The 27094-nt window shown below is 41.7% G+C and overlaps 2 protein-coding genes across 3 annotated transcripts in view; both read right to left on the bottom strand.

Moving 5' to 3' along the window:
- The window catches only part of LOC106565969 (ski oncogene), a 55580-nt gene extending 53190 nt beyond the window's left edge, over positions 1-2390 (bottom strand). The window contains exon 1 of the mRNA XM_014133686.2: positions 885-2390. Coding sequence (XP_013989161.1) covers positions 885-1784 — 900 coding nt within the window. The 5' untranslated portion in view covers positions 1785-2390. The remainder of the gene's footprint in view (positions 1-884) is intronic.
- A 3307-nt stretch (positions 2391-5697) lies between these two features.
- Positions 5698-25555, bottom strand: LOC106565967 (transmembrane protein 51). 2 transcript variants are annotated; one of them, XM_014133685.2, is made up of 4 exons: positions 25286-25553; positions 13146-13268; positions 8695-9171; positions 5698-7905 (listed from the first exon to the last, which is right to left on the bottom strand). In XM_014133685.2, exons 3-4 carry the CDS (start codon positions 9078-9080, stop codon positions 7482-7484), a joined length of 810 nt encoding a protein of 269 aa, XP_013989160.1. In that variant the 5' UTR covers positions 9081-9171; positions 13146-13268; positions 25286-25553; the 3' UTR covers positions 5698-7481. The 2 variants fall into 2 exon arrangements, with proteins under 2 accessions (XP_013989160.1, XP_013989159.1); XM_014133684.2 differs by lacking the exon at positions 13146-13268 and having other exon boundaries at positions 25286-25555.
- Positions 25556-27094: the final 1539 nt, after the last annotated feature.

The raw sequence follows: 27094 nt of genomic DNA, 5'->3' as shown, positions 1-27094 counted from the left end.
TAGAACAGGGCAGGGGAAGGGGCCATCATATACAGGCTAGTCATCCCTACTGTACATTGTCAGTTGCAAATGTAACAGTGATGGAATGACTCAATAGTGTGGGCTAAATGGAATGCAATAAGATATCGCATTCAGATATCCTTAGTTGTTCTTAAGCAACTGTGTAATAGGGCCATTAAACACTACCACTACCATTGATTAATGAATAACAACACATTAACCAATCACAAATTATAAACTGGGTGGTTCAAGCCCTGAATGCTGATTGGCTGACATCCGTGGTATATCAGACCATATACCACCAGTATGACAAAACAGTTATTTTTACTGCTCTAATTACATTGGTAGATAAGAAACATGAGCTGGTGACACCCAGAATAATAGTTAGTGTGGAGGTGCTGACTAACGGAGAATAAACTATCAACTATCAAAATAAAGAAAGTCTCACACTCCATGTATAATCTCCCAGCAATTTAATGGGTATTTACCAACGTTTTGGCACAGTGATGCCAAACGTTGGTAAATACCCATTAGATTTCCTGGAGATTATACATGGAGTGTGAGACTTTCTTTATTTTGATAATTACATTGGTTACCAGTTTATAATAGCAATAAGGCACCTTGGGGGTTTGTGATATATGGCCAATATACCACGGCTAAGGGCTGTATCCAGGCACTCCCCGTTGCATCATACAAAGGACAGCCCTTAGCTGTGGTATATTGGCAATTTACCACACCTCCTCGAGCCTTGTTGCTTAATTATACAACGGGTGGGTCTAATCCTGAATGCTGAATTATCACTTAATTAAATGTTAATGTATGTCATCAAATATGTTAAAAGATATTTTAAACACAAACTTTAAAAAAAACTTGAACAGACTTACACGGCATGATTTGTTTGAGAACTTGTTCACGAAGTCAAATTTGCCTTTCATTTCTTTGAGGTTCTGATCCAGGACAGCCTTCTCTTCTTTCCCTGTATAGTCCGGGTCCAGGAGAACATAGACCCGCCAGTTAGCCGAGTCGAACCCCCAGTGAACTGTCCGGTTCTCTAGTCTTTTGTGACTATGGACCACAAACTTGTGAGTGGGGTACATGAGTCTGCAGTCCATGCATTGGATACAGGCGGTATTGGGACTGGTATACAGTTCTGGGACAAATAACCCCTTACACCTACCAAAACATTCGTGGTATACTTTGAAGCTTTTTTCCGTCCTCTCCAACTCCAGGGAGCCAGACAGCTCTTTGTTGCAGTGAGGAGGGTAGATACCACAGTAAATGAGGGCATTGCAGAGGCGCTCAGCATCCGTCTGGGTGATCAGTCCGCATGATGGGGCAGAGAAGGGCAGGATACCCACGACTTTGAGGATCTCCAGCTGGTCCGCAGTGCACCGGGAGCAGTAGATATGCAGGTCGTCGCACACCGAGTTGATCTGCTGAAGAGAGAAATCCCGCAGGACACTGTTGAGAATCTGCGGCAGACACAGCCGTTTCTCGCCGCCGACCACGAAACAAGAAATTGTCTCGCGCTCCAGGACAGTTTCGCACCTTTCGATGGAGCGGTCGGATGGAATGAACAACGGCCCCGACAAAACCTGGGGTGTCAGGGGAGGCATGGCCAGCATCAGTTCAGCTGTTTTTCCATCTTTGTTGAAGAGAATTTCCTGGTGCCACCGAGCGGAGAACGCCGCCGGTCCACCAAGGGAGCTCCTGGAACTCAAATGAAACTGCTTCAGAGTTTGCTGAAGTCCGGGATGAGGCTGGAAGCTTGATGGAGCCTCCATGTTTTCGCCACTAGAGAAGTGAGTTCAAATTTACGCGACCTATTTTAATCAGTTGTCTTCAAAATCCACCAAAAGAGCATTTCCATGTCACTAGAGAATGTCACCACCGGCCCAGGTCGTTATATATATATATTTAAAAAAATGAGGATAAGACACTATTGAGTTGAAATACTCTTAACTCTCCCCAGTCCACAGATAAAAAATATAAATCCGTCGGACCACTCACAAAAGAGCGTCAAAACGATACAATGTTTATCTTCTCCAAAGCAGTCTCTGGTTGTAATGTCTATGTCTAGTCTGCACGATGTGATCCTCAAATATGCCAAGTCTGCGCAGTCTGGCGTTCTCTCTCTCTCTCTCTCTCTCTCTCTTTCCCCTCCCTCTCCTTCTCTCTCTCTCTCTCTGTTTGTTTGTGTCTGGTTCAGTCATTGAATCCCGGCCAGGAATGTGACTGACTCCCCGGGCTGGCTGTTCCCTGAACGAGTTGTCCCTCCCCCTCATACCATGGCCGCAGCAGCAGCCCACAAAAACCTAGTAGACTGGAAAGTAAGGGTGGAGTCTGACCTCAATGGGGAGAATACATTAATCTCAATTGAAACTATTAAAACTAGTTCCAAGGAACCTTTATAATGCATGAATGTATCCATGGCAGTGTTCATAAATATATGTGTGATACCACAGTCTTGGTGTCAGTGGTATCTACACTGAGTGTACTAAACATTAAGAGCACTTACTCTTTCCATGACATACACTGACCAGATGAATCCAGGTGAAAGCTATGATCCCTTATTGATGTAATTTGTTAACTCCACTTCAATCAGTGTAGATGAAGGGGAGGAGACAGGTTAAAGAAGGATTTTTAAGCCTTGAGATAATTGAGAAATGGATTGTGTATGTGTGCCATTCAGAGGGTGAATGCGCAAGACAAAGGATGTAAGTGCCTTTGAACGAGGAATGGTAGTAGGTGCCAGGCTCACCGGTTTTTGTTAAGAACTGCAACGTTGCTGGGTTTTTCATGTAGAGTCCATGCCCCAACGAATTGAGGCTGTTCTGAGGGCAAAGGGGGGGACACATATTTGTTGTTGTTGTTGCCTAAATTAAATGTTCTTGCTGGCTCTCTTTTTTTGATTATTGACCTGTGGAACACTCTCCATGTATCTACAATTATATATAAATTTGATCAGTAAGAAGTGGGCTTTTGAGGGTTTTTTTCTCACAAGACTTAGATTAGACTCAGATTAGTAATGGGGGTTAGTTGTAACAGGGTTATTTGTACTGCAGTGTACCTACAATTATATTGTATTTTATATAGTATTTAGACACATTCACATAATGATATCAAATTTCACAGTGCTATTATTGTGAAGTGGAAATGTCTAGGAGCAACAACGGCTCAGCCGCGAAGTGGTAGGCCACACAAACTCACTGAATGGGACCGCCGAGTGCTGAAGCGTGTAAAAATCATCTGTCCTCTGTTGCAACACTCACTACTAAGTTCCAAACTGCCTCTGGAAGCAACATCAGCACAATAACTGTTCATTGTCGGGAGCTTCATGAAATGGGTTTCCGTGGTCGAGCAGCCACACACAAGCCTGAGATCACCATGCTCAATGCCAAGCGTCGGCTGGAGTGGTGTAAAGCTCGCCACCATTGGACTCTGGATCAGTGGAAACGCATTCTCTGGAGTGATAAAGCACACTTCACCATCTGGCAGTCCGACGGACGAATCTGGATTTGGCGGATGCCAGGAGAACGCTACCTGCCCCAATGCATAGTGCCAACTGTAACGTTTGGTGGAGGAGGAATAATGGTCTGGGACTGTTTTTCATGGTTCAGGCTAGGCCCCTTAGTTCCAGTGAAAATAAATCTTAACGCCAACATACAGCATACAGCATACCTTCTAGATGTTTCTGTGCTTCCAACTTTGTGGCAAAAGTTTGGGGAAGGCCCTTTCCTGTTTCAGCATGACAATGCCCGCATGCACAAAGCGAGGTTCATACAGAAATAGTTTGTCGAAATCGGTGTGGAAGAATCACCCAACATCAGTGCCCGACCTCACTAACGCTCTTACGGCTGAATGGAAGCAAATCCCACAGCAATGTTCCAACACTCGCTAATGTAGGAACATTGCCTTTACGTTTCAAACACGCTGTAACACTGACATACCGCGATACAGATCGAATAGAGCCCTAAAATAGTATTTTCATAAATAAGCAAAAGGCAAAAAGTGTTACATTTAGCCCCGGTCTCTCCTAGCCCAAACATGATCTTACGTTTTCCCCCGCAGTGCTAAACCTAAATAAGTACATTTAGTTATCAAACCCTAATCTCCAAATTAATACTTCACACAAAATATTACTATTATTATGAAATTGTTTAATAGTCACATTAAGTTAAATTATTTCAATTGTGTATTTAGTAGCTTACAGACACCTGCAATTATAGCAAATCCTAGCCGGTAACACTTCACATTTACATTTAAGACATTTAGCAGACGCTCTTATCCAGAGCGACTTTAAAATAACTTTCATGAATATGCCATTATGAATGCTTAGAAATGTTTATAAATGCTTTATAAATGGTTATACATGTTCAATGCTTATGATGAATTGTAATTCTTATCAGCTAATACTTAGGCCTATAAATGCTTAAATTATTAATAAGTATTTCATTATTCGTAAACATGTAGGCCTATTAACATTTATAATTTGCCTAGTTTATTAATGGTTATTTGTCAAAGTTATAATAAAGTGTTACCCAAATATTTCTATGGTCAGCTGCCAAAAGTCTTTAATAGTCTACTATTTAACAGGCAGAACGACATAACAGAATAAGTTGAATATCCAATGAATCATTTGTAGATATAGCCATGAAAAGTAGGACCTCATTGTGCTTTTGGAAAAACGTGTACTACAAGTTAGTGTACACTATAGGTTTATGTAGGTTAATGTGAACCCCTGAAATTAATAGGAAGCTATGATTAGTGTCCTATGCTGAATTCTTTGGTGCAGAAAATATATATTTCCTTAACACTTCAGATAAGATTTGTGTGACCACTGGACCATTCTATACGCCCAGTCTTTTGCAAAATATTTTGCACATTTTACTCCAATTGGAAAACCTTTTGCAACAAAAACTAGCGTTTCAATGGTCAAATTCAGGTAGGTCCCTCCACGTTACGTTCTGCTTGCTTCCGTTTATTTCTTGAACGGTAAACAGTTTCCGTTGGAAGACAGAATGAGTACACACCAGGACGATGTTCAGTATCCAAATGTTGAACGTTATAGATATGCAACGAATAGAGCCGACGCGATTCTTTATTATTCGTCAGAGGCATGTTTGTTCCTCATAGCGTATTACTATCTGAACATTCCAAAACGTTGGGTCTTGCTGAACGCACCCCAGTTTGATGACAATATTTTGTGGATTTGTTCCCCTTTGTGGCGCTCTACACATGATATAACCAGGGGGTTTTCACTACGCCGATGTTTTGCAACAGAAAACGTTTACTCCAAACGGGAAAAGTTTTGCAACGAAAACTATCGTTTCTATTATACAAATGCACGTAGTTCCTACCCTATTACGTTCCGTTTGCTCGGATTACTTGCGTTTGGTTCTTAAACGGTTTCCGTTGCAAGACGTAATGAATCCATCCCTGGGTCCAGTTTCCCCGGTTTGACGGCATGGTCAGGAATAAACTTGCACCCTGTCCTTCACCTTACATGGGTTCATTAAGATACCACTAGAGGGTGCTAAAATATAATTTAATAAGAGCTGGAAAAATAGGAAGCAATAGGAATTTTGTGGCAATATAAAAAAATGACAGTCTTATTAATATATAATCGTAGGCCAAAGAACATTCTGGGCAACTTATTGTTTGTTTACACATGTAACATGAATTAATGTGAGAAGGTCAAGCTTGAAATATTTAATGTTCAGTGTGAGATTGTGATGCATCTTTGATCCATACAACACAAACAACTCAGTCCATTTTATTTCTCATGAATCCCAAAATAATGATTTGCACATGTTAAAATAAATACATTGATATTTAACCTTTTTAAAAACAGACAATTACCCCAATACATTTCATTACTTATTTAAATTTGTGTCAATACAGAAACAAGCGCATACACGCAAACCAATTCTACAGACCCGAGGTCATTCATACAGACCCGAGGTCATTCATACAGACCCCGAGGTCATTCATCCTGTGCTATCTATTGAATTTGGTCACCTACATATACAGTACACCCCCACCCCCCTCATTTTTTAAAATTAGGAAAGTCAGTTAAGAACAAATTCTTATTTACAGTGACGGCCTACCCCAGCCAAACCCTAACCTGGACGACGCTGGGCCCATTGTGAGCCGCCCTATGAGACTCCCAATCACGGCCGGTTGAGATACAGCCTGGAATCGAACCAGGGTCTGTAGTGACACCTCTAGCACTGCAGTGCCTTAGACCGCAGTGCCACTCGGGAGCCAATAGGTCATTTTTTTCTTCTACAGTGTCAGATGACAAAAAATCTTTAATAAATAACTGCTGCTAAATTCTAAGAACATTATGCTTCTCCAATGATCTTCCCAAACATGGCTGTAGTTAGGTGAACTGGGTCAGTACTAGAAAGGTACATTCATTCACGGCCCACATAAGTAAAGAAACCTTGAAGCAATCTGCAACGCTGTAAAAATGTGCATAGTTAATTAGATAAATTAGCAGAGGTAAAGTCTTACAGTTTATTTGGACTTCAGGGTATTCTACCTGCTATTCCCTTCAATGTAAAGCTGACGAGACAACACTTATTCCCTTTCATTGTTGCTGCAGTTATAGAAAGTGGGCATTTTCATGATTCACATTCAATACTCCCCAAACGTCAACACAGAGGACAGTCAACATAAAGGTATTTCATTATTCCTTGGCTTCAGCATGTCCTCTACATAGTAGTACTATAAAACACATTCTCAAAAGTTGTGCCATTCTTTGTATAAACTGACATGAAATGACCATTTTCATAGGGCATTTGTTTCCAGTAGTCCTTGAGCAATCACAGTGTGGGACAAACTGATGACATGGATTGTTTCCTAATAGGCACATCTGCTGATACAATACAATTACCAAGGCACTGTTATGACACCATTTTATGCATTCCATCTGAAAAGGTTAAGGACATTTTCTGGATGTCAAGACGTATTCGTGCACAAGATAAGAATATGATAGCTAATTATCTTCAAAACACAGCCACAGTGTTCTAAACAGATAGCATAGTGCACATAAAGAAGCCCTGGAATAAATAGGCCATTAAGCAGATTTCAATAAACAAGTCAAGATAGAGCAGAGAAACATCTTGATTCAAAGCAACAGTGTCTTGGTCTCAGTGTGAAGGAAGAAGACTCCCAGCCAGGCCTCTGGACTCAAGGCCCGTGTATCCACAAAATGTCTCAGTGTAGGAGATCTGAACTAGGATCAGTTTTGCCTTTCAGTTCATAATGAATAAGATTGCATGGACAGATCCTAGATCAACACTCCTACTCTGAGATGGTATGCGAGTTCAGGGCCTATATTCACAAAGCATCTGTTATAACGGTTCTGCTTTCCAGAAATGGTATTATTATAAGTCCATCTGATCCAGCAATAGTGTTGTTTTACTCAACATTGAAAAACAATGCTTGTAGTCCTCCCAAGCCCAAGGGCGCTGTCAGAACTCAGGCATCTTATCGTCATACTGTGGTGGTGGCGTAATGGGTTCAATGGTCACCTTCACATCAGTAGGGTTGCGGACTTTAAAACGGAAGTCCTTCAGATGGAGTTTCTCTGACTTGATTCTGCGTACCCTGAGCGGCCGTAGTATCCGGCTAGCCCGACTGCTGCTGCGGGTGGGGGGGTTGGCTGCAGCGGCAGGGGTGGGCTGGGGATCCAGGGCCGGAGTGGTGGGAGGAACCTCCTCTGAAGTGACTGCTCTTGGTCCCTCCCCCTCGTTTTCCACAGCACTGATGAGGTCTTCGTATGAAGGCAGCTGGGAGGTGCTGTGGCGTAAGTTGCTCTGGCGTATGGGGTACTGGCCACTGGTGACCGCCTCCTCATAGCTGGGCACGTCGTAGGCTGGTGCTGGCTCCCCTGCACTACAAAAGAATGTACAGGGACGGCAGTTTAAAATAAGCAACATTTTAGCCATCATTAACATTTCATGTTTTTTTTAAGGATACTAGAAAAGCCTAAAATAGCTAAGTACTGCTTCTTAACTGATCATAATCACAAAAACATCCATTGCCAGAACAATAAGAGCTTTTGTAATGATGTTTCTGCCATTGTTGTAAACCTCACGAATGAGAGCCATTTGTAATGCAGGAAGTTGTACACACAACTAGCCACACCGGCCAGTAGTGGTAATAAGTGTTGCACGGCGTTCAATGTTTCTTTTTTCCTCTAATGGACTTTTACTCCTTAATTACTAGTGATATGTACTGGTATGACATTTGGTGCTAGTTTTGAGAGTAGAAAACATTAAGACACCTGCTCTTTCCATGACATAGACTGACCAGGTGAAAGCTATGATCCCTTATTGATGTCACTTGTTAAATCCACTTCCAATCAGTGTAGATGAAGGGGAGGAGACAGGTTAAAGAAGGATTCTTAAGCATTGAGACATTTGAGATATGCATGTGTGCCATTCGGAGGGTGAGTGGGTAAGACAACTCAATATTAGGAAGGTGTTCTTAATGTTTTGTACACTTAGTGTAGATAAACTGGTGCTTTAACATCTATCAATCAAAAGGGAGGCATGTTGCAGGCATCATCCTAGAAACTAAGTTATATGGAATGATAGTGAAAACGAAGCCTCTTTGAACCCCTTCTTGGATGATTAAAATAAGTCACTCTTAGTGAATATTTAAATTGTTTAAAGCACTCACATCTCTCTTGCATCCCCAGCCACATGGTCCACAAAGGGGACCTGTGTCTCCTGTCCTCTTTGGCTCCCCCTCCTCTTGTTCCTTACCCCCAGGTAGATGGACAGCAGCAGCATGGCCACCCCCGCCCCCACCAGCACATAGGCTATTGATGAGGTCTTCGCTGTTTCCCTGTCTTTCTCTCCATCCCCAGCATGGTCCACTGGTACAATAACACTGAAGTTGCCCGGAGCCTTGGTTGTTTTGGGAGCATCCCCGGGCACCACAGTCCACATGATCATGACGACGCCCAGGGCTATGAGCCCCACCCCCAAGGCACACAGAGCATACGAGGAGCCGGACCGGCTACCCCCGTAGCTGGAGCTGTCTGGACCGCTACTGGAACACATCACCCCCCCACCTGGACCCACCAGAAGTGTCACACAATCAGATACAGCAGACTGGGGAGAGGAGACTCAAGGGATGAACCGTAGACCTAACCTGCAATGTGGGAGAGAGGAAAGTTGTTTTCACATTAAGGAGCAGGAATGTAGCAGCACAATAAAACTGGCAAAGGCTCAGACTAGCTGAAATCAGATGACAATGAACAACTTCCTGGAATAGACACAATGTGGCTGGGAAAGGGGCCAAAGCCATAGAAGTTCATGGAGGGTTACATTAACCTGTGTTTCAGTTATTCACAAATATATTTTACATGATAAAAAGCCGCTGGAATAGTGCCAATCAAAGAGAGCTGAATTAATCATGTGAATGAGCCAATCATTGACCAAAAGCACCAGGAAGAAATCTAAGTCTATACTATTGTAGTGAAATTCAAAGAAATCTTCCTCAAAACTACAAAGTCCAAATTAAAGGCTAGCCCTGTGTGATTTGAAATCCATCAAAATGTATTGTTGGAGGTAGTGTGCATGGCAACTTAATATATACCATGGTAATTTATCATTGTCCTGTCTTTAAATACTTCACTTTGTGAATGTGTTGGTATTTCGAGTGACAATATATTACCCAAACAATGTCCTGAACGTTTCTTTGTGGGTCTAGCCCTCCTAAATCATGCTAAACCAACACTACACTTTGCTCAGGCTGAGGTTGTATTACTATAGTATAACCAACAGAAGATTCTAAACTGCTGGCACTTCCATTTGTTTCTTTTCAGTTTACAACTAGAGCATTTCACATTGTAATGGTCAGGAAGAGCATTTCACATTGTAATGGTCAGGAAGAGCATTTCACATTGTAATGGTCAGGAAGAGCATTTCACATTGTAATGGTCAGGAAGAGCATTTCACATTGTAATGGTCAGGAAGAGCATTTCACATTGTAATGGTCAGGAAGAGCATTTCACATTGTAATGGTCAGGAAGAGCATTTCACATTGTAATGGTCAGGAAGAGCATTTCACATTGTAATGGTCAGGAAGAGCATTTCACATTGTAATGGTCAGGAAGAGCATTTCACATTGTAATGGTCAGGAAGAGCATTTCACATTGTAATGGTCAGGAAGAGCATTTCACATTGTAATTGTCAGGAAGAGCATTTCACAGTGTAATTGTCAGGAAGAGCATTTCACAGTGTAAATGGTGGATATTCACAAAATGACTGTCTCATAGTGATACCTCCATATCATGCTATGAGTCACTTAACGTGGATTCAGCAAACACTGACAGTACTTATTCGTCTTAGCTCCTAATGCAACAAAATGCCCCTAAACAAAAACACACAGAAATCTGTCACTCTCTGATGGATCTCTAACTGGCCGACCATACCAAGACAACAACTTGTACAGGGCGTCTGTTGTGTCTGCATGTAATACTACTTTGGCATAAGTGTGTAAACTACAGCCTATGAAGAGTGTGCATGAATTTCTCACGAAGCATATATTTTGGGCTCCCGAGTGGCGCAGCGGTCTAAGGCACTGCATCTCAGTGCTAGAGGCGTCACTACAGACCCTGGTTCAGCGGTCTAAGGCACTGCATCTCAGTGCTAGAGGCGTCACTACAGACCCTGGTTCAGCGGTCTAAGGCACTGCATCTCAGTGCTAGAGGCGTCACTACAGACCCTGGTTCAGCGGTCTAAGGCACTGCATCTCAGTGCTAGAGGCGTCACTACAGACCCTGGTTCAGCGGTCTAAGGCACTGCATCTCAGTGCTAGAGGCGTCACTACAGACCCTGGTTCAGCGGTCTAAGGCACTGCATCTCAGTGCTAGAGGCGTCACTACAGACCCTGGTTCAGCGGTCTAAGGCACTGCATCTCAGTGCTAGAGGCGTCACTACAGACCCTGGTTCAGCGGTCTAAGGCACTGCATCTCAGTGCTAGAGGCGTCACTACAGACCCTGGTTCAGCGGTCTAAGGCACTGCATCTCAGTGCTAGAGGCGTCACTACAGACCCTGGTTCAGCGGTCTAAGGCACTGCATCTCAGTGCTAGAGGCGTCACTACAGACCCTGGTTCAGCGGTCTAAGGCACTGCATCTCAGTGCTAGAGGCGTCACTACAGACCCTGGTTCAGCGGTCTAAGGCACTGCATCTCAGTGCTAGAGGCGTCACTACAGACCCTGGTTCAGCGGTCTAAGGCACTGCATCTCAGTGCTAGAGGCGTCACTGCAGACCCTGGTTCGATTCCAGTCTGTATCACAACCGACCATGATTGGGAGTCCCATAGGGTGGATTACAATTAGCCCAACGTCGTCCGGGTTTGGCCGCCATAGTAAATAAGAATTTGTTCTTAACTGACTTGCCTAGTTAAATAAAAGGTTAAATAAATAAATATTCCTGATATGCAATGTTTGGTGATAAGTGTATTCAACATTATAATATATACCATCGAATGCATAACTGTCTAAAATACATGATGTATGCCATTCACACGTACCTGTCAGCCAATATATTAAATGGTTTGACTTGTTGGATCACTAGAAGAGATGCTTCAGGTGGAAATAAAAGACTGGTGGTGAAAAGTGTGAACAGCTTTGCAGTGCAGGTCTTAATATGCACTGAAGACACACTATCCAACAAAACCTTAATGTGAAGGATGGCAGTTGAAGGCATGCCTATCACATTAGCACGGAAACCTTAATGTGAAGGATGGCAGTTGAAGGCATGCACTGCACCTATCACATTAGCACGGAAACCTTAATGTGAAGGATGGCAGTTGAAGGCATGCACTGCACCTATCACATTAGCACGGAAACCTTAATGTGAAGGATGGCAGTTGAAGGCATGCACTGCACCTATCACATTAGCACGGAAGAGTACCGACATGAACGTTATGGTACAGTGACAATATCAAAAGCATGAATGTATGAAAAAGCCTCCTATAGCAACAATGTGCTTGGTGTGCTTTCAAAGTGACAAGCAAACATTACACAAAAGCAGCCTTTCTTAAGGTATGGGTCGCGACCCACGGACCTGTTAAATGGTGGGTCGCGATGTGTCAGAATAAATGTATAATTATTTCATTACTAATCATTAATTACTGGAAGTGATTTGGCCAAGTGCATCTGCGCTCTCTGTTCAGTGTGCTCTCTGCAAAGCAGCGGTCTCTGTTCAGTGTGACAGCTGCGTAAGCTAGAGAGAGAGATGCCTGTGAGCTTCGCGATTCACCGGATCTTTTTTCTGCAGTTTTCATGAAGATCACGCCGCGACACACACAACGCAGCAGATGATGCGCTGTCTGCCACTCACCTGTCATTCCCACTCGCCATCACTCACTGCTGTCATCAAATGGACTCATGATAGCCACAAGGTCTGACTGAGCTCTACTGTCATGAAACGCATATACAGCGATGAGTTTCTCTCTCTTTCATACACATTTTATAACGAGGAGCGCCCACAATGTGTTTTGTGCGGGGAAGTGCATAGTAATGAGTCTCAAAACGAACAAATTAATAAAACGACACGTCCTGACCCCCCCCCCCCCAAAAAAGATATAGATGTACTATTGTAAAGTGGTTGTTCCACTGGATATCATAAGGTGAATGCACCAATTTGTAAGTCGCTCTGGATACGAGCGTCTGCTAAATGACGTAAATGTAATGTAAAACGAGTTCTTTCAGAACAGGGCAGAATGCTTCAGGAAACAGTGCTTCCACAGTGGAAAAGTCAGCTAGCAAGGCATTGTTGTCATTTTATAACAGGTAGTGAGCAGAAATAAGGGAGTACTAACTCTCATAGTAATAGATGTGAGTTTCTCTTTCAAACGATACCCTGGCCTTGTACACAGCTAACGTTAATAGATAACATTCACCAAAGCAAGCTAGCTACTGATAGTGCAATCCTAGTAACAGTACAGAAGAAGATGAAAAATGTTCAGGCCTACTGTACATCTTACTGTAGAAAGTAGATGAAACCTAGTCTCGGTTGGAACTGTTGCTGTTAAAATACATGTAATAATTTTGTATTCTTAACTGGAGTAAACTGATTGAAGCAAGATGCTGTTTGAGGCAAACACACTCACTCAGTTCTGGGTTGCTCATTGACAGCAGGAAGTTGTCTCCTGCCTGACTGAGACAGCAGTAGATGTTCTGGTCCAGTTCGGCACCACATATCCATGCGAGTCAGGATTCTCAACTCTGACATACTTAAAAAACAAGTACAGAAACAGTTTCAAGGCTGAGCATGACCTCAGAGTTGCACTGTCAAAAACAGAGCCCAAATAGACATGAAAACTTCAACCAGCCACAGACTCAATGAGAATCTTCTATTATGCCAAGCCAGAGTCCCCTGTTTCAAGGCACTTAAACAGTAAATTGGCGCAAATCAAATAAAAAATAATGTACACAGTTTCCAGCAGGTTTAAAAAGTGCAGTGAAATGCTTATGTGCTAGCTCCTTCAACACTGCAGTACAATATCAATAATAAGTGTCAAAATTAAAACAAATAAAAAGTAATTACAGGAAGGTAGTGTGCATAGTAATACAACTGATATGTACACAATAGGATATACACAGAGGATACAAAACATTAAGACCAGGTGAAAGCTATGATCCCTTATTGATGTCACTTGTTAAATGCACATCAAAATCAGTGTAGATGAAGGGGAGGAGACAGGTTAAAGAAGGATTTTTAAGCCTCGACAGTTGAGAAATGGATTGTGTATGTGTGCCATTCAGAGGGTGAATGGGCAAGACAAAAAATGTAAGTGCCTTTGAACAGGGTATGGTAGTAGGAGCCAGGTTTATGAATGCCTTTGAACAGGGTATGGTAGTAGGAGCCAGGTTTATGAATGCCTTTGAACAGGGTATGGTAGTAGGAGCCAGGTTTATGAATGCCTTTGAACAGGGTATGGTAGTAGGAGCCAGGTTTATGGCTGTGGCGGTCAGCCGGTGATGGTCACCAAATAACTGCCGGTCTCACGGTAATAAACTGTTAATTAACATAAAAACATTTAGCATCTCCTGGCTTCCTACAAGACACTGATGCAGACCTTTGGAACATCTACATTTTAAAAAGTCTAATAAATCCATGTAATATAGTCTACACCATCACAATAAATCCTTTATTTATTTTAGACAGGTCTAAAGAAACATATATAGAAAATGTAGTCTATTTCAGAAGAACAGAATAGCATGCTCTGAGTTGTCCTTATGTTAGACCCTGATCTGGCCATGCCATATGGCTGTGGGCTAAACTAGTTCATTTAGCAGACAAGATTTGCTTTGAATTCCGTGGCATTATTTTATAGTATGAAGAATACAACTGAACATAGCTGAGTAAAATAGAGAGGCTAATTTTCTCCAAGTGATTTGAGGGAGTGCACCCATACGGCTATTCTGCGCTGAGCGTTTAACATAGAAACAGGTACTCCTATATGCTTCATTTAGAGTTATTTACCTAACTTTAGTTGTGATGTTGGGCTATATGTTTGGATTTTAATACATTCTAAGGCTGCATGATGCAACTAATGATGATTTGAAAAAAGTTGCATGAAAAAGGCATAAGCTCTGCTTTGTTTTTGCACAGGCTGTACACACTTCAGTCTCATTCAAAATTTGACAAGAACTTGATAATGCCTCAAATTTCCCGGCTGCATCCCCTTTGTGTGGCCCGTAATGCCCCCTAAAATAATCCATACTTTTTGCAGCCAGTGGCCGTTGTGCCCTTGGGAATTATAATGATTATATTCAGCCCAACTCCCTGCTGTGTGCCGAAGCACCTCTCCTTCACGTGATCGGGTCTTTCGCACAGGCTACAAGTGAAGACAGACACACCGGGACGCAACTGAGCATGTCTTTATCCAACATAGTCTGGGACAGTTGTGGGATGCGATAGATCCCAAATTAATGCAACCACTAGCTTCAAAAAAACTGTTTTAAGCAATGAGCTTGACGCAACAGATCAGAACATTTAGCTTAAAATGTTGATAACTATTAGGCTATTTCTTCACGTAAGTGCAGCAATACACACAGGGCAGTAGGCTATAAGCACAAATGTTCCATTAGCAGGAAAACACCATTCTCAAAAGGGACCACAAATGTGATTATGTATGTAACGCTTTTATTATAAAGGTGCATTTTTATGGTGAAAATGATCTTCCCTTAACTTGAAACTCATGCGCTGTGTATGTATGCCAGTTAGGCTCTCGTCTACACCCATTGTAAAGTGGATTAATGGGCTTCATTTTAAGTTATTTGGCCACTTTAATTGTAATACAAACCTTATCAAAACATATAGGCCTATGGGCTAAGCTACATGAGGTGTGCGACTAGGAGTTGAAAAAGGACGCACATTTTTAATATATATATATATATATATATATATATATATATATATATATATATATATATATATACTGCTCAAAAAAATAAAGGGAACACTTGAACAACACAATGTAACTCCAAGTCAATCACACTTCTGTGAAATCAAACTGTCCACTTAGGAAGCAACACTGATTGACAATAAATTTCACATGCTGTTGTGCAAATGGAATAGAAAACAGGTGGAAATTATAGGCAATAAGCAAGACACCCCCAATAAAGGAGTGGTTGTGCAGGTGGAGACCACAGACCACTTCTCAGTTCCTATGCTTCCTGGCTGATGTTTTGGTCACTTTTGAATGCTGGCGGTGCTTTCACTCTAGTGGTAGCATGAGACGGAGTCTACAACCCACACAAGTGGCTCAGGTAGTGCAGCTCATCCAGGATGGCACATCAATGCGAGCTGTGGCAAGAAGGTTTGCTGTGTCTGTCAGCGTAGTGTCCAGAGCATGGAGGCGCTACCAGGAGACAGGCCAGTACATCAGGAGACGTGGAGGAGGCCGTAGGAGGGCAACAACCCAGCAGCAGGACCGTTACCTCCGCCTTTGTGCAAGGAGGAGCAGGAGGAGCACTGCCAGAGCCCTGCAAAATGACCTCCAGCAGGCCACAAATGTGCATGTGTCTGCTCAAACGGTCAGAAACAGACTCCATGAGGGTGGTATGAGGGCCCGACGTCCACAGGTGGGGGTTGTGCTTACAGCCCAACACCGTGCAGGACGTTTGGCATTTGCCAGAGAACACCAAGATTGGCAAATTCGCCACTGGCGCCCTGTGCTCTTCACAGATGAAAGCAGGTTCACACTGAGCACGTGACAGACGTGACAGAGTCTGGAGACGGCGTGGAGAACGTTCTGCTGCCTGCAACATCCTCCAGCATGACCGGTTTGGCGGTGGGTCAGTCATGGTGTGGGATGGCATTTCTTTGGGGGGCCGCACAGCCCTCCATGTGCTCGCCAGAGGTAGCCTGACTGCCATTAGGTACCAGATGAGATCCTCAGACCCCTTGTGAGACCATATGCTGGTGCGGTTGGCCCTGGGTTCCTCCATATGATGCATTTGCAGTTCTATTAGGTCCGAGATGAGTCCTAGACCCCTTGTGAGACATATTCGGTTGGCCCTGGGTTCCTCCTAATGCAAGACAATGCTAGACCTCATGTGGCTGGAGTGTGTCAGCAGTTCCTGCAAGAGGAAGGCATTGATGCTATGGACTGGCCCGCCCGTTCCCCAGACCTGAATCCAATTGAGCACATCTGGGACATCATGTCTCGCTCCATCCACCAATGCCACGTTGCACCACAGACTGTCCAGGAGTTGGCGGATGCTTTAGTCCAGGTCTGGAAGGAGATCCCTCAGGAGACCATCCGCCACCTCATCAGGAGCATGCCCAGGCGTTGTAGGGAGGTCATACAGGCACGTGGAGGCCACACACACTACTGAGCCTCATTTTGACTTGTTTTAAGGACATTACATCAAAGTTGGATCAGCCTGTAGTGTGATTTTCCACTTTAATTTTGAGTGTGACTCCAAATCCAGACCTCCATGGGTTGATAAATTGGATTTCCATTGATTATTTTTGTGTGATTTTGTTGTCAGCACATTCAACTATGTAAAGAAAAAAGTATTTAATAAGATTATTTATTTCATTGAGATCTAGGATGTGTTGTTTCAAGTGTTCCCTTTATTTTTTTGAGCAGTGTATATATATATATATATATACTGTTTCTTGCCTTAAGTTGGGCATCATTCACAAATGATCGGCTAATATTGTCACCCATCAGACTATTCTTGATTTAATTGTGTTTTCACATATACTAAATAATATATGTGTGAAGTTTGTTTTGATTGGGAATGGACCATTATCATGCACCCGTCTCGGAAAAGGGGCAGCACTTAAATAGTGAATGATGGACACTTTTCCTGTGGTTCCTTTTCATGCCAGCCAGGTAGGTAGGCTTTATTGTTGTAAAGAGAAGCAATGTGTTTAATATTAGGACATTTGAGAAATATAGTAGGCCTAGCTGATGGGAACCTCGTCTTTTTATCAGAGGTCATCACTCTGTTTTCTCACACAATTGCATAGCCTATAGAAATGTTGCTCAACATGAGCTCATGAAGGGTTTGATTAGATTTTCAATTACATTTGCATTGATGTCAGAGTGATTAGAGGGACAATAGAGTGCTGAGTACCAGGCAGTTAGCAAGTTTGCTAGGCTACTAATGACCATCAGCAGCATCAGAGATTGGAGAAGCCTAATTACCGTGACTAAACAGTCATGTGGAATTTGACTGCCTTTATGACTCGTGACCACCGGACTGGCGGTAATACAGTCACCATAACAGCCCTAGCCAGGTGCACCGGTTTGTATCAAGAACTGCAACGCTGCTGAGTTTTTCATGCTCAACAGTTTCCCGTGTGTATCAAGAACAGTCCACCACACAGATGACATCCAGCCAACTTGACACAACTGTGGGAAGCGTTGGAGTCAACATGGGCCAGCAACCCTGTGGAACGCTTTTGACACCTTGACACCTATGGCCCGACAAATTGAGGCTGTTCTGAGGACAAAATATTATGAATGCATTCCTAATATTTGGTATACTCAGTGTACATACAAGCTTAGAGCACAACCTCCCTCTACCTTGATACAAATGTAATGTTATGTCACAACACTGACTGTAATAAGATGTCTCAACACTGAAGGTAATGTCACAATTAAGTGATAATGCCCTGTTCGGTTGCCAGACGCGACCCATTGGTTCAGTATCTATGAACACGGCCTAGTTGTTTGTTCTAAATGTTCTATTGCCATACTGGCTGGCAATGTTCTTATCCCTTGCTCGCTAGCTAGCTAACCAACTACGGCTAACTTCAATCACGTCAAACAGTGCAGACAGAATAACAACGAAGTAGCTGCATTTGCATAAGCTGATTTCTAGTGACATTTATTTGGATACATTAATAACAATGAGCTAATGGAGTGCGATTTCACCTGGCATAGAAAATGTGCTCTCACGTCATGACACTGAGAGCTAGCCAACAACCCAGCTAACACAATCACTTCCAACTGAAGCTGGAAAGACAAACTAGCTTTGTATGTATGTACAGTTGAAGTCGGAAGTTTACATACACTTAGGTTGGAGTCATTAAAACTAATTTTTTAACCACTCCACAAATTTCTTGTTAACAAACTATAGTTTTGGCAAGTCGGTTAGGACTACTTTGTGCAGACGGATGATTTCACTTATATCACAATTCCAGTGGGTGAGAAGTTTACATACACTAAGTTGACTGTGTCTTTAAACAGCTTGGAAAGTTCTAGAAAAATGGTGTCATGGCTTTAGAAGCTTCTGATAGGCTAATTGACATAATTTGAGTCAATTGGAAGTGTACCTGTGGATGTATTTCAAGGCCTCCCTTCAAACTCAGTGCCTCTTTGCTTGACATCATGGAAAAATCTAAAGAAATCAGCCAAGACCTCAGAAACAAAATGTGTAGACCTCCTCAAGTCTGGTTCATCTATGGGAGCAATTAACAAATGCCTGAAGGTGCCAAGTTCATCTGTACAAACAATAGTACGCAAGTATAAACACCATGGGACCACACAGCCGTCATACCGCTCAGGAAGGAGACGCATTCTGTTTCCTAGAGTGAAGATGCTGGAGGAAACCGGTACAAAAGTATCTATATCCACAGTAAAACAAGTTCTATATCGACATAACCTGAAATGCAGCTCAGCAAGGAAGAAGCCACAGCTCCAAAACTGCCATAAAAAAGGCAGACTACGGTTTGCAACTGCACATGGGGACAAAGATCGTACTTTTTGGAGAAATGACCTCTGGTCTGATGAAACAAAAATAGAACTGTTTGGCCATAATGACCATCGTTATGTTTGGAGGAAAAAGGGGGAGGCTTGCAAGCCGAAGAACACCATCCCAACCATGAAGCACGGGGTGGCAGCATCATGTTGTGGGGGTGCTTTGCTGCAAGAGGGACTGGTGCACTTCACAAAATAGATGGCATCATCAGGAGGAAAATTATGTGGATATGTTGAAGCAACATCTCAAGACATCAGTCAGGAAGTTAAAGCTTGGTCACAAATGGGTCTTCCAAATGGACAATGACCCCAAGCATACTTCCAAAGTTGTGGCAAAATGGCTTAAGGACAACAAAGTCAAGGTATTGGAGTGGCCATCACAAAGCCCTGACCTCAAGCCTATAGAAAATCTGTGGGCAGAACTGAAAAAGCACGTGCGAGCAAGGAGGCCTACAAACCTGACTCAGTTACACCAGCTCTGTCAGGAGGAATGGGCCAAAATTCACCCAACTTATTGTGGGAAGCTTGTGGAAGGCTACCCAAAACGTTTGACCCAAGTTAAAGAATTTAAAGGCAATGCTACCAAATACTAATTGAGTGTATGTAAACTTCTGACCCAATGGGAATGTGATGAAAGAAATAAAAAACACTCTACTATTATTCTGACATTTCACATTCCTAAAATAAAGTGGTGATCCTAACTGACCTAAGACAGGGAATTTTTACTAGGATTAAATGTCAGGAATTGTGAAAAACTGAGTTTAAATGTATTTGGCTAAGGTGTATGTAAACTTCCAACTTCAACTGTATGTATGTTTGTACGATGCCGATTCATGATTTGACTGGCTGAGAAAAGCTGCCTATCTGTCGGTCTCTTCCCGACACATTCATTACTATTGGACAGCTGGAGATCGAATTTGAATATGGAAACAAATATCGGAGAGACAGACAGCAAGGTTTATACAAACCTAAAACTAAATGTTAGTCTAAAAGAAATGTGAGAATTTCTATAGTGGAAATCAAGTTTTTTAAACTGCCTGGCTGGGCTGATGAGACAGTGGATTACGCAGTCAGATGGAACATGGTAAATAGGCATTTTAACATCATAGATTTAGCCAGTGGTATCTTGTGGAATAGACAGAGGCTGGAATGCAGTTTTAACCAATCAGAATAACACCCAACTACAATGGAAATGGGACCTTAGAGTGAACATGTTTTAGAGGCTACAGCTAGACAGACTCAAACCCCACACCTACATAGTTCAAACTCATTACAAAACAGTATTCTGATCAATGTAAACAAAAAAATACTTTACATGTTGAGGTAATTGATGTTTCCTATTGTGTAAATGGTAACAGGGTTCGCATGTTTAAGTCATCTGACCTCTTGGCTTGTGTCACAATCCCATGGGAATCCAGACTAAGCTGATTCTCGAGGTGACAGATGATAAATGACCTCTGTTATGACCACACAGAATGACTGAAAGAGAGAAATAGAAGAAAACGGGAAACACTGAGCAAACAAAACAATTAACCATTTGGTTGAGTAATTGTTTTTTGAAGCCCTGGTTCTTCAACAAAAATGGGCATATAGCCTACAGTCCTTTCAGAAACTATTCACACCCCTTGACTTTTACCACATTTTGTTGTGTTACAGCCTGAATTTAAAATGGATTACATTGAGATGTTTTGTCACTGGCCTACACACAATACTCCATGTCAAAGTGGAATTATGACATTTCAATTTGTATTTAAAAAAAAATCATTAAATTAAACTGAAATGTCTTGAATCAATAGGTATTCAACCCCTTTGTTACGGCAAGCCTAAATACACAGCGTGCACAATTATTAGGCAAATTGTATTCCTCGGGATTACTTTTATTGTTGAACAAACACAATGCTCTCAGTCAATCCAAAATGTTATTGAACCTCAAACCTGAATGTTTAACAAAGGAAAAGTGAGTTGTGTCTTTCTCAGGGAAACATATAAGTGTGGACAATTATTAGGCAACTATTAGTGAGCAGAATTATTAGGCAACTAAATTACAAAAATAATGTCTCTCAACTCACTTGTTTATTCTCAATTTTTAGAGTAAGTGTAACAGATAAGTAACACAAAATGACAATTATATAACATTTTTGGCCTTTCAAAAATATTCAGTGACCAATATAGCCACCCTTATTTTCAATAACTGACATGAGCCTTCCATCCATGGAGTCTGTCAGTTTCTTGATCTGTTCACGATCAATTTTCACTGAAGCAGCAACCACAGCCTCCCAAATGCTGTTCAAAAAGGTGTATTGTCTTCCATCACTGTAAATCTCACGTTTGAGAATCCTATTGAGAATCTCACAAGTTCTCAATAGGATTTAAGTCAGGTGAGGAAGGGGGCCAGGTCATTATTCAGGCATCTTTGAGGCCCTTGCTGGCTAGCCAAGCAGTGGAGTACTTGGATGCATGTGATTGAGCATTGTCCTGCATAAAGATCATGGCCTTCTAGAATGCTGAGGACTTCTTCCTGTACCACTGTTTGACGAAAGAATCTTCCAGAAACTGGCAGTAGATTTGGGAGTTGAGTTTCAGTCCATCTTCAACCCGAAAAGGTCCAACTACCTCATCCTCAATGATAGCAGCCCATACCAGTACCCCTCCTTCACCTTGCTGGCATCTGACTCAAAGTGGTGCCCTATGCCCATTACTGATCCAGTTACGGGCCCATCCATTTGGTCCATCAAGAGTCACTTTCATTTCATCTGTCCATAACACCTTTGAAAAATCTGTCTTCAGGTATTTCTTTGCCCAATCTTGACGCTTCAACTTGTGAATCTTATTCAGTGGTGTTTCAGTCCTCTTGACCTTGGCCATGTCTCTGAGCACTTGACACCTTGTACTTCTGAACACTCCAGGTAGGTTGCAGTTCTGGAATACGGTGGCACTGGAGGATAATGGGTTCCTGGTAGTTTGACGTTTAATTCTTCTAAAGTCTTTTGCAGTTAATTTGCACCTTTTCTTCCCCATGCGTTTTTTTGCACCCCAGTTGACTATTCGCAACAAAACGTTTGAATGTCCGGTGGTCACACCTCAATAGTTTAGCTATTTAAAGAGTGTCGCCTCCGTCTGAAAGGCATTTTACATTTTTGTTTTTTCAGTGTCAGTTAAATTCATTTTTTGGCCCATTTTACCTGAGGTAATGAGGCTGCCTAATAATTATGCACACCTTGATATAAGGTGTTATTCACTTTCGCCACACCCTCCCTCATTACACAAATACATATCACCTGAAAATGATTAAATCCAATAAGCATTCAAGTTTATATGGTTTGGAGTTAAAAAATGTGAATAGAAACAATGATAAGATCAGAATACTCACTTACCTAATAATTGTGCAGGCAGTGTAAGTTCAGGAGTAAAAATGTGCCTAACAAGTCACATAAGTTGCATGGACTCACTTTGTGCAATAATAGTGTTTGACATGATTTTTGAATGACTACATCTTCTCTTTCCCCCACACATATAATTATCCCTCAGTCAAGCAGTGCATTTCAAACACAGATTCAACCACAAAGACCAGGGAGGATTTCCAATGCCTCGCAAAGAAGGGCACCTATTGGTAGATGGGTAAAACAAAAAAAAAAAAGATTAAAAGCTGACATTGAATATCCCTTTGATCACAGTGAAGTTATTAATTACTTTGGATGGTGTATCAATACATCCAGTCACTACAAAGATACAGGCGTCCTTCCTAACTCAGTTGCCGGAGAGGATGGAAACCGCTCAGGGATTTCACCATGAGGCCAATGGTAACTTTAGAACAGTTACAGAGTTTAATGGCTGTGATAGGAGAAAACTAAGGATGGATCAACAACATTGTAGTTACTCTGCAATACTATGCTAAATGACAGAGTGAAAAGAAGGAAACCTGTACAAAATAGAAATATTCCAAAACATGAGGATGGATCAACATTGTAGTTACTCCGCAATACTATGCTAATTGACATAGTGAAAAAGAAGGAAATAAAAAATATTCCAAAACATGCATCCTGTTTGCAACAAGGCACTTTATATTTTTTATTTAAACTTTATTTAACTAGGCAAGTCAGTTAAGAACAAATTCTTATTTACAATGACGGCCTAGGAACAGTGGGTTAACTGCCTTGTTCAGGGGCAGAATGACAGATTTTTACCTTGTCAGCTCGGGGATTTGATCTAGCAACCTTTCGGTTACTGGCCCAACGCTCTAACCACTAGGCGACCTTACAGTAATACTGTAAAACATTTCTCTAAGCAATTCACTTTTTGTCCTGAATAGAAACTTATGTTTGAGGCAAATCCAATACAACACATTACTGAGTACCACTCTTCATATTTTCAAGCGAAACAGTGTTATGTTATGGGTATGCTTGTAATCTTTAAGGCCTGGGAAGTTTTTGAGGATAAAAAGCTAAGCACAGGCAAAATCCTAGTGGATAACCTGGTTGTCTGCTTTCTACCAGACACTGGGAGATTAATTCACCTTTCAGCAGGACAATAACCTAAAACACAAGGCCAAATCTACACTGGAGTTGCTTACCAAGAAGACAATGACTGTTCCCAAGTGGTGAGTTACATACAGTTGACTTAAATCTGCTTGAAAACCAATGGCAAAACTTAAATGGTTGTCTAGCAGTAATCGACAACCAATTTGATAGAGTATTGAAAATGAAATGCAAAAATATCTCATTTACATAAGTACTCACGCCCGAGTCAATATAGGTTAGGACCCCCTTTGGCATTCATTACAGCTGTGAGTCTTTCTGGGTAAGTCTCTAAGAGCTTTACACACCTAGATTGTACATTATTTGCCCATTTGTACTTTCTAAATTCTTCCAAGCTCTATCAAATTGGTTGTTGTTCATTGCTAGACAACCATTTTCAAATCTTGCCATAGATTTTCAAGAAGATTTTTCAAGCCCTTTGAACAGGGTATGGTAGTAGGTGCCAGGCGCACCGGTTTGTCTCGAACTGCACTACTGCTGGGTTTGATGGTCAACAGTTTACTGTGTGTTTCAAGAATGGTCCACCATCCAAAGGACATCAAGCAAACTTGACACAACCGTGGGAAGCATTGGAGTCAACATTATCCAGCTTTCGACACCTCGAGGCCAAGCCTAACGTTACTCCATAGTCCAAGCCTAACGTTACTCCATAGTCCAAGGACCTTGTTCTGTTTAAAGGGCGAATTGGCTCTGGAAGACAAAACAGCCAAATACTCCATCTAAACATGAATTGATTCTCAATTGTGGTACAGTTCTAGAAACATAAATCCCTCTACTTTCATATCACATCAAAATAATTTCACAAATGCAAAACACACACTTACTACTTACTGTACATGGTTTAAGCCATTTTTAACACAGTTGCAGCCGACAGTGTTTGTCAGTGGCAACACCTTTGTGTATATGGCCCTATCCCTATAAGAGAGGTGTGTATCAATTTAACCTTATAAAATATATATATTTCTCGCTGATATGAAAGATAAGGTCCTTATGTTTCCGAAACCATACCGCAAACAAAGGGTGTTAATATTCAGACCGAGCGTCGCGCCTCCTAACAAAACACCCCCTTACAGAAGACGCCTTTTCCAATGCCTCTTACTTTATGAACATTTTATTTAACAGACTCATTATGGCCTAGTTTTCTAAGGAGCATTTACACGATTTTACAGGCGGTATATACCAATCAACTGTGTATTAAATCAGACTACTACCATCTTAATGTATCAATTTGACTACAATTCTCCCTTCCGAATCCCGATACAATGTATCGCTGCCACCCATTTGAGCGAAGGTGTTTGTAGTGGGGAGGAACTGAAATCATGTTACAAACTCTGTGGCATTAGATCACTTGTAACTCTTGATATCTTGCCATAAGAACTGCGATTTTGTGTTATCAGATAACACGGCCTAATACTTCACAGATAATATAATAAAGTCAGTCTGAACACTGCTCAAACTGTCAAGGTGATTTGCAATTTGAGACGGCCTCACCTTAGTCTTTCCAGCGGTGAACGCCCAATCACTTCCCTCCCAATCGAATACCTGATGTATCGCAGGTGTCTTCAAAATTATGATATTGTTACCCCAATATCCAGAATGTAATCCTGCTATTTACACAATCTGAAATATGTATTAACGTGTATATTTCCCCCGATGGTAGTATATAGAATTCAGGGAATATGTTAGACAGGAACTTTGTCCAAATTCCACCCAGAGTGAAAACTTCCCCCCTGTTGTAAAGCGTTAACTCTTTGCTCCTTGGTCATAGAGCACGTAGTTTTACTTTTTACAAGGCAACCTGGTCTCATAGATGAGACGTAACATAGTAATCCGGGACCGTCAAATTAGTGTATGTTACGTTTTGTATTTGGTATGGTTACATAAGAGAGAAGGTTACTTAAGGAAAAAACTAAAGTAGGGTGGATGGGTGAGCGTATAATGTGAAAGTCCAGTAACCCAAAGGTTGTGTGTTCAAATCTGATCACAGACAACTTCAGCATTTTAGCTAATTAGCAACTTTGCTACTATTCAACTACTTAGCATGCTAGCTAACCCTAACCTAACTCCTAACCGGCTCATAATATTGGCTGGAACGGAGTGAATGGAATGGGATCAAACACACGGAAACCATGTTTTTGATATATTTGCCACTCCACCCATTCCTCTCCAGCCATTACCACAAGCCCGTCCTACCCAATTAAGGTGCCACCAACCCCCTGTATACTTTACCCTAACCACTAGCCTAGCTAACATTAGCCACCTAGCTAACAACAAATTAGAATTCGTAACATGTCATGCGTTTGTAAATTCGTAACATATTGTATGAATTGCAATTCGTAACATTTCTTACGCAATTAATGATGGACATTCACAAATGAATACATACCATATGAAACGTAACCAACTAATTGGAGTGTCCTGGATTTATGTTTACTATGTTACATCTACCCTTTTTACATTTTTTTAATTATTTTTGTTTAGCCTTTATTTAACTAGGCAAGTCAGTTAAGAACAAATTCTTATTTACAATGACGGCCTACCCCGGCCAAACCCGGACGACGCTGGGTCAATTGTGCGCCGCCCTATGGGGCTCCCAATCACGGCCGGGATGTGATACAGCCTGGATTCAAACCAGGGTGTCTGTAGCGAAGCATCAAACACTGAGATGCAGTGCCTTAGACCGCTCCGTCACTGTTGAGTCCAGATTGTATGAAGAGCATTGCTTATGCTGTAAATTCCCCATAAAACTCAAATAAACTTGGTTTGACAATTCTATTCCCCCAAATAGGCCTGTCTGAGAAATTCCTGAGCAGACTAAATCCAAAATAAAATACATTTAGAACTACTCGATTTTCTTATGTTCTCATAATAAACTGCAATAAAGATAATTTTAGATAGTATTTATATCTTTATTATTGAGTACACTAAACACAAGTGCTCCATAATGTAAAAAAAAAAAAAAAAAATCAGCAATGTCACAATGTACATTATTACTTAATAAGCATCTATTTGAAAACATACAATATAAACTCTCTTTCTCATTTAATGGAAATTGCCCCTCTGTTCTGTTGTCAGTTGTCTGACTATATATGGATGGGATATGCTTGTTTGAAAGTAGATTGTGACACCATAACAAAGTCAACAGTATAGTGTGTTTTCTGTAACACATAAGCCATTGATATTCAAATCATATCTCACAACCACAGTTAGCTAGTTTGAACTAGTCTAATGTTCCCGCTTTGTATCTCTATATGACTGTGTTCACTAGAGTGCTGGGGTAATGCCCATAGCTGACAGACT

Source organism: Salmo salar, chromosome ssa12, assembly GCF_905237065.1.
Source record: "Salmo salar chromosome ssa12, Ssal_v3.1, whole genome shotgun sequence".
In the NCBI taxonomy this organism is placed as follows: domain Eukaryota; kingdom Metazoa; phylum Chordata; class Actinopteri; order Salmoniformes; family Salmonidae; genus Salmo; species Salmo salar.
The sequence above is the reverse complement of the archived record's forward strand: the minus strand, read 5'-3'. Positions and strand labels throughout refer to the sequence as shown.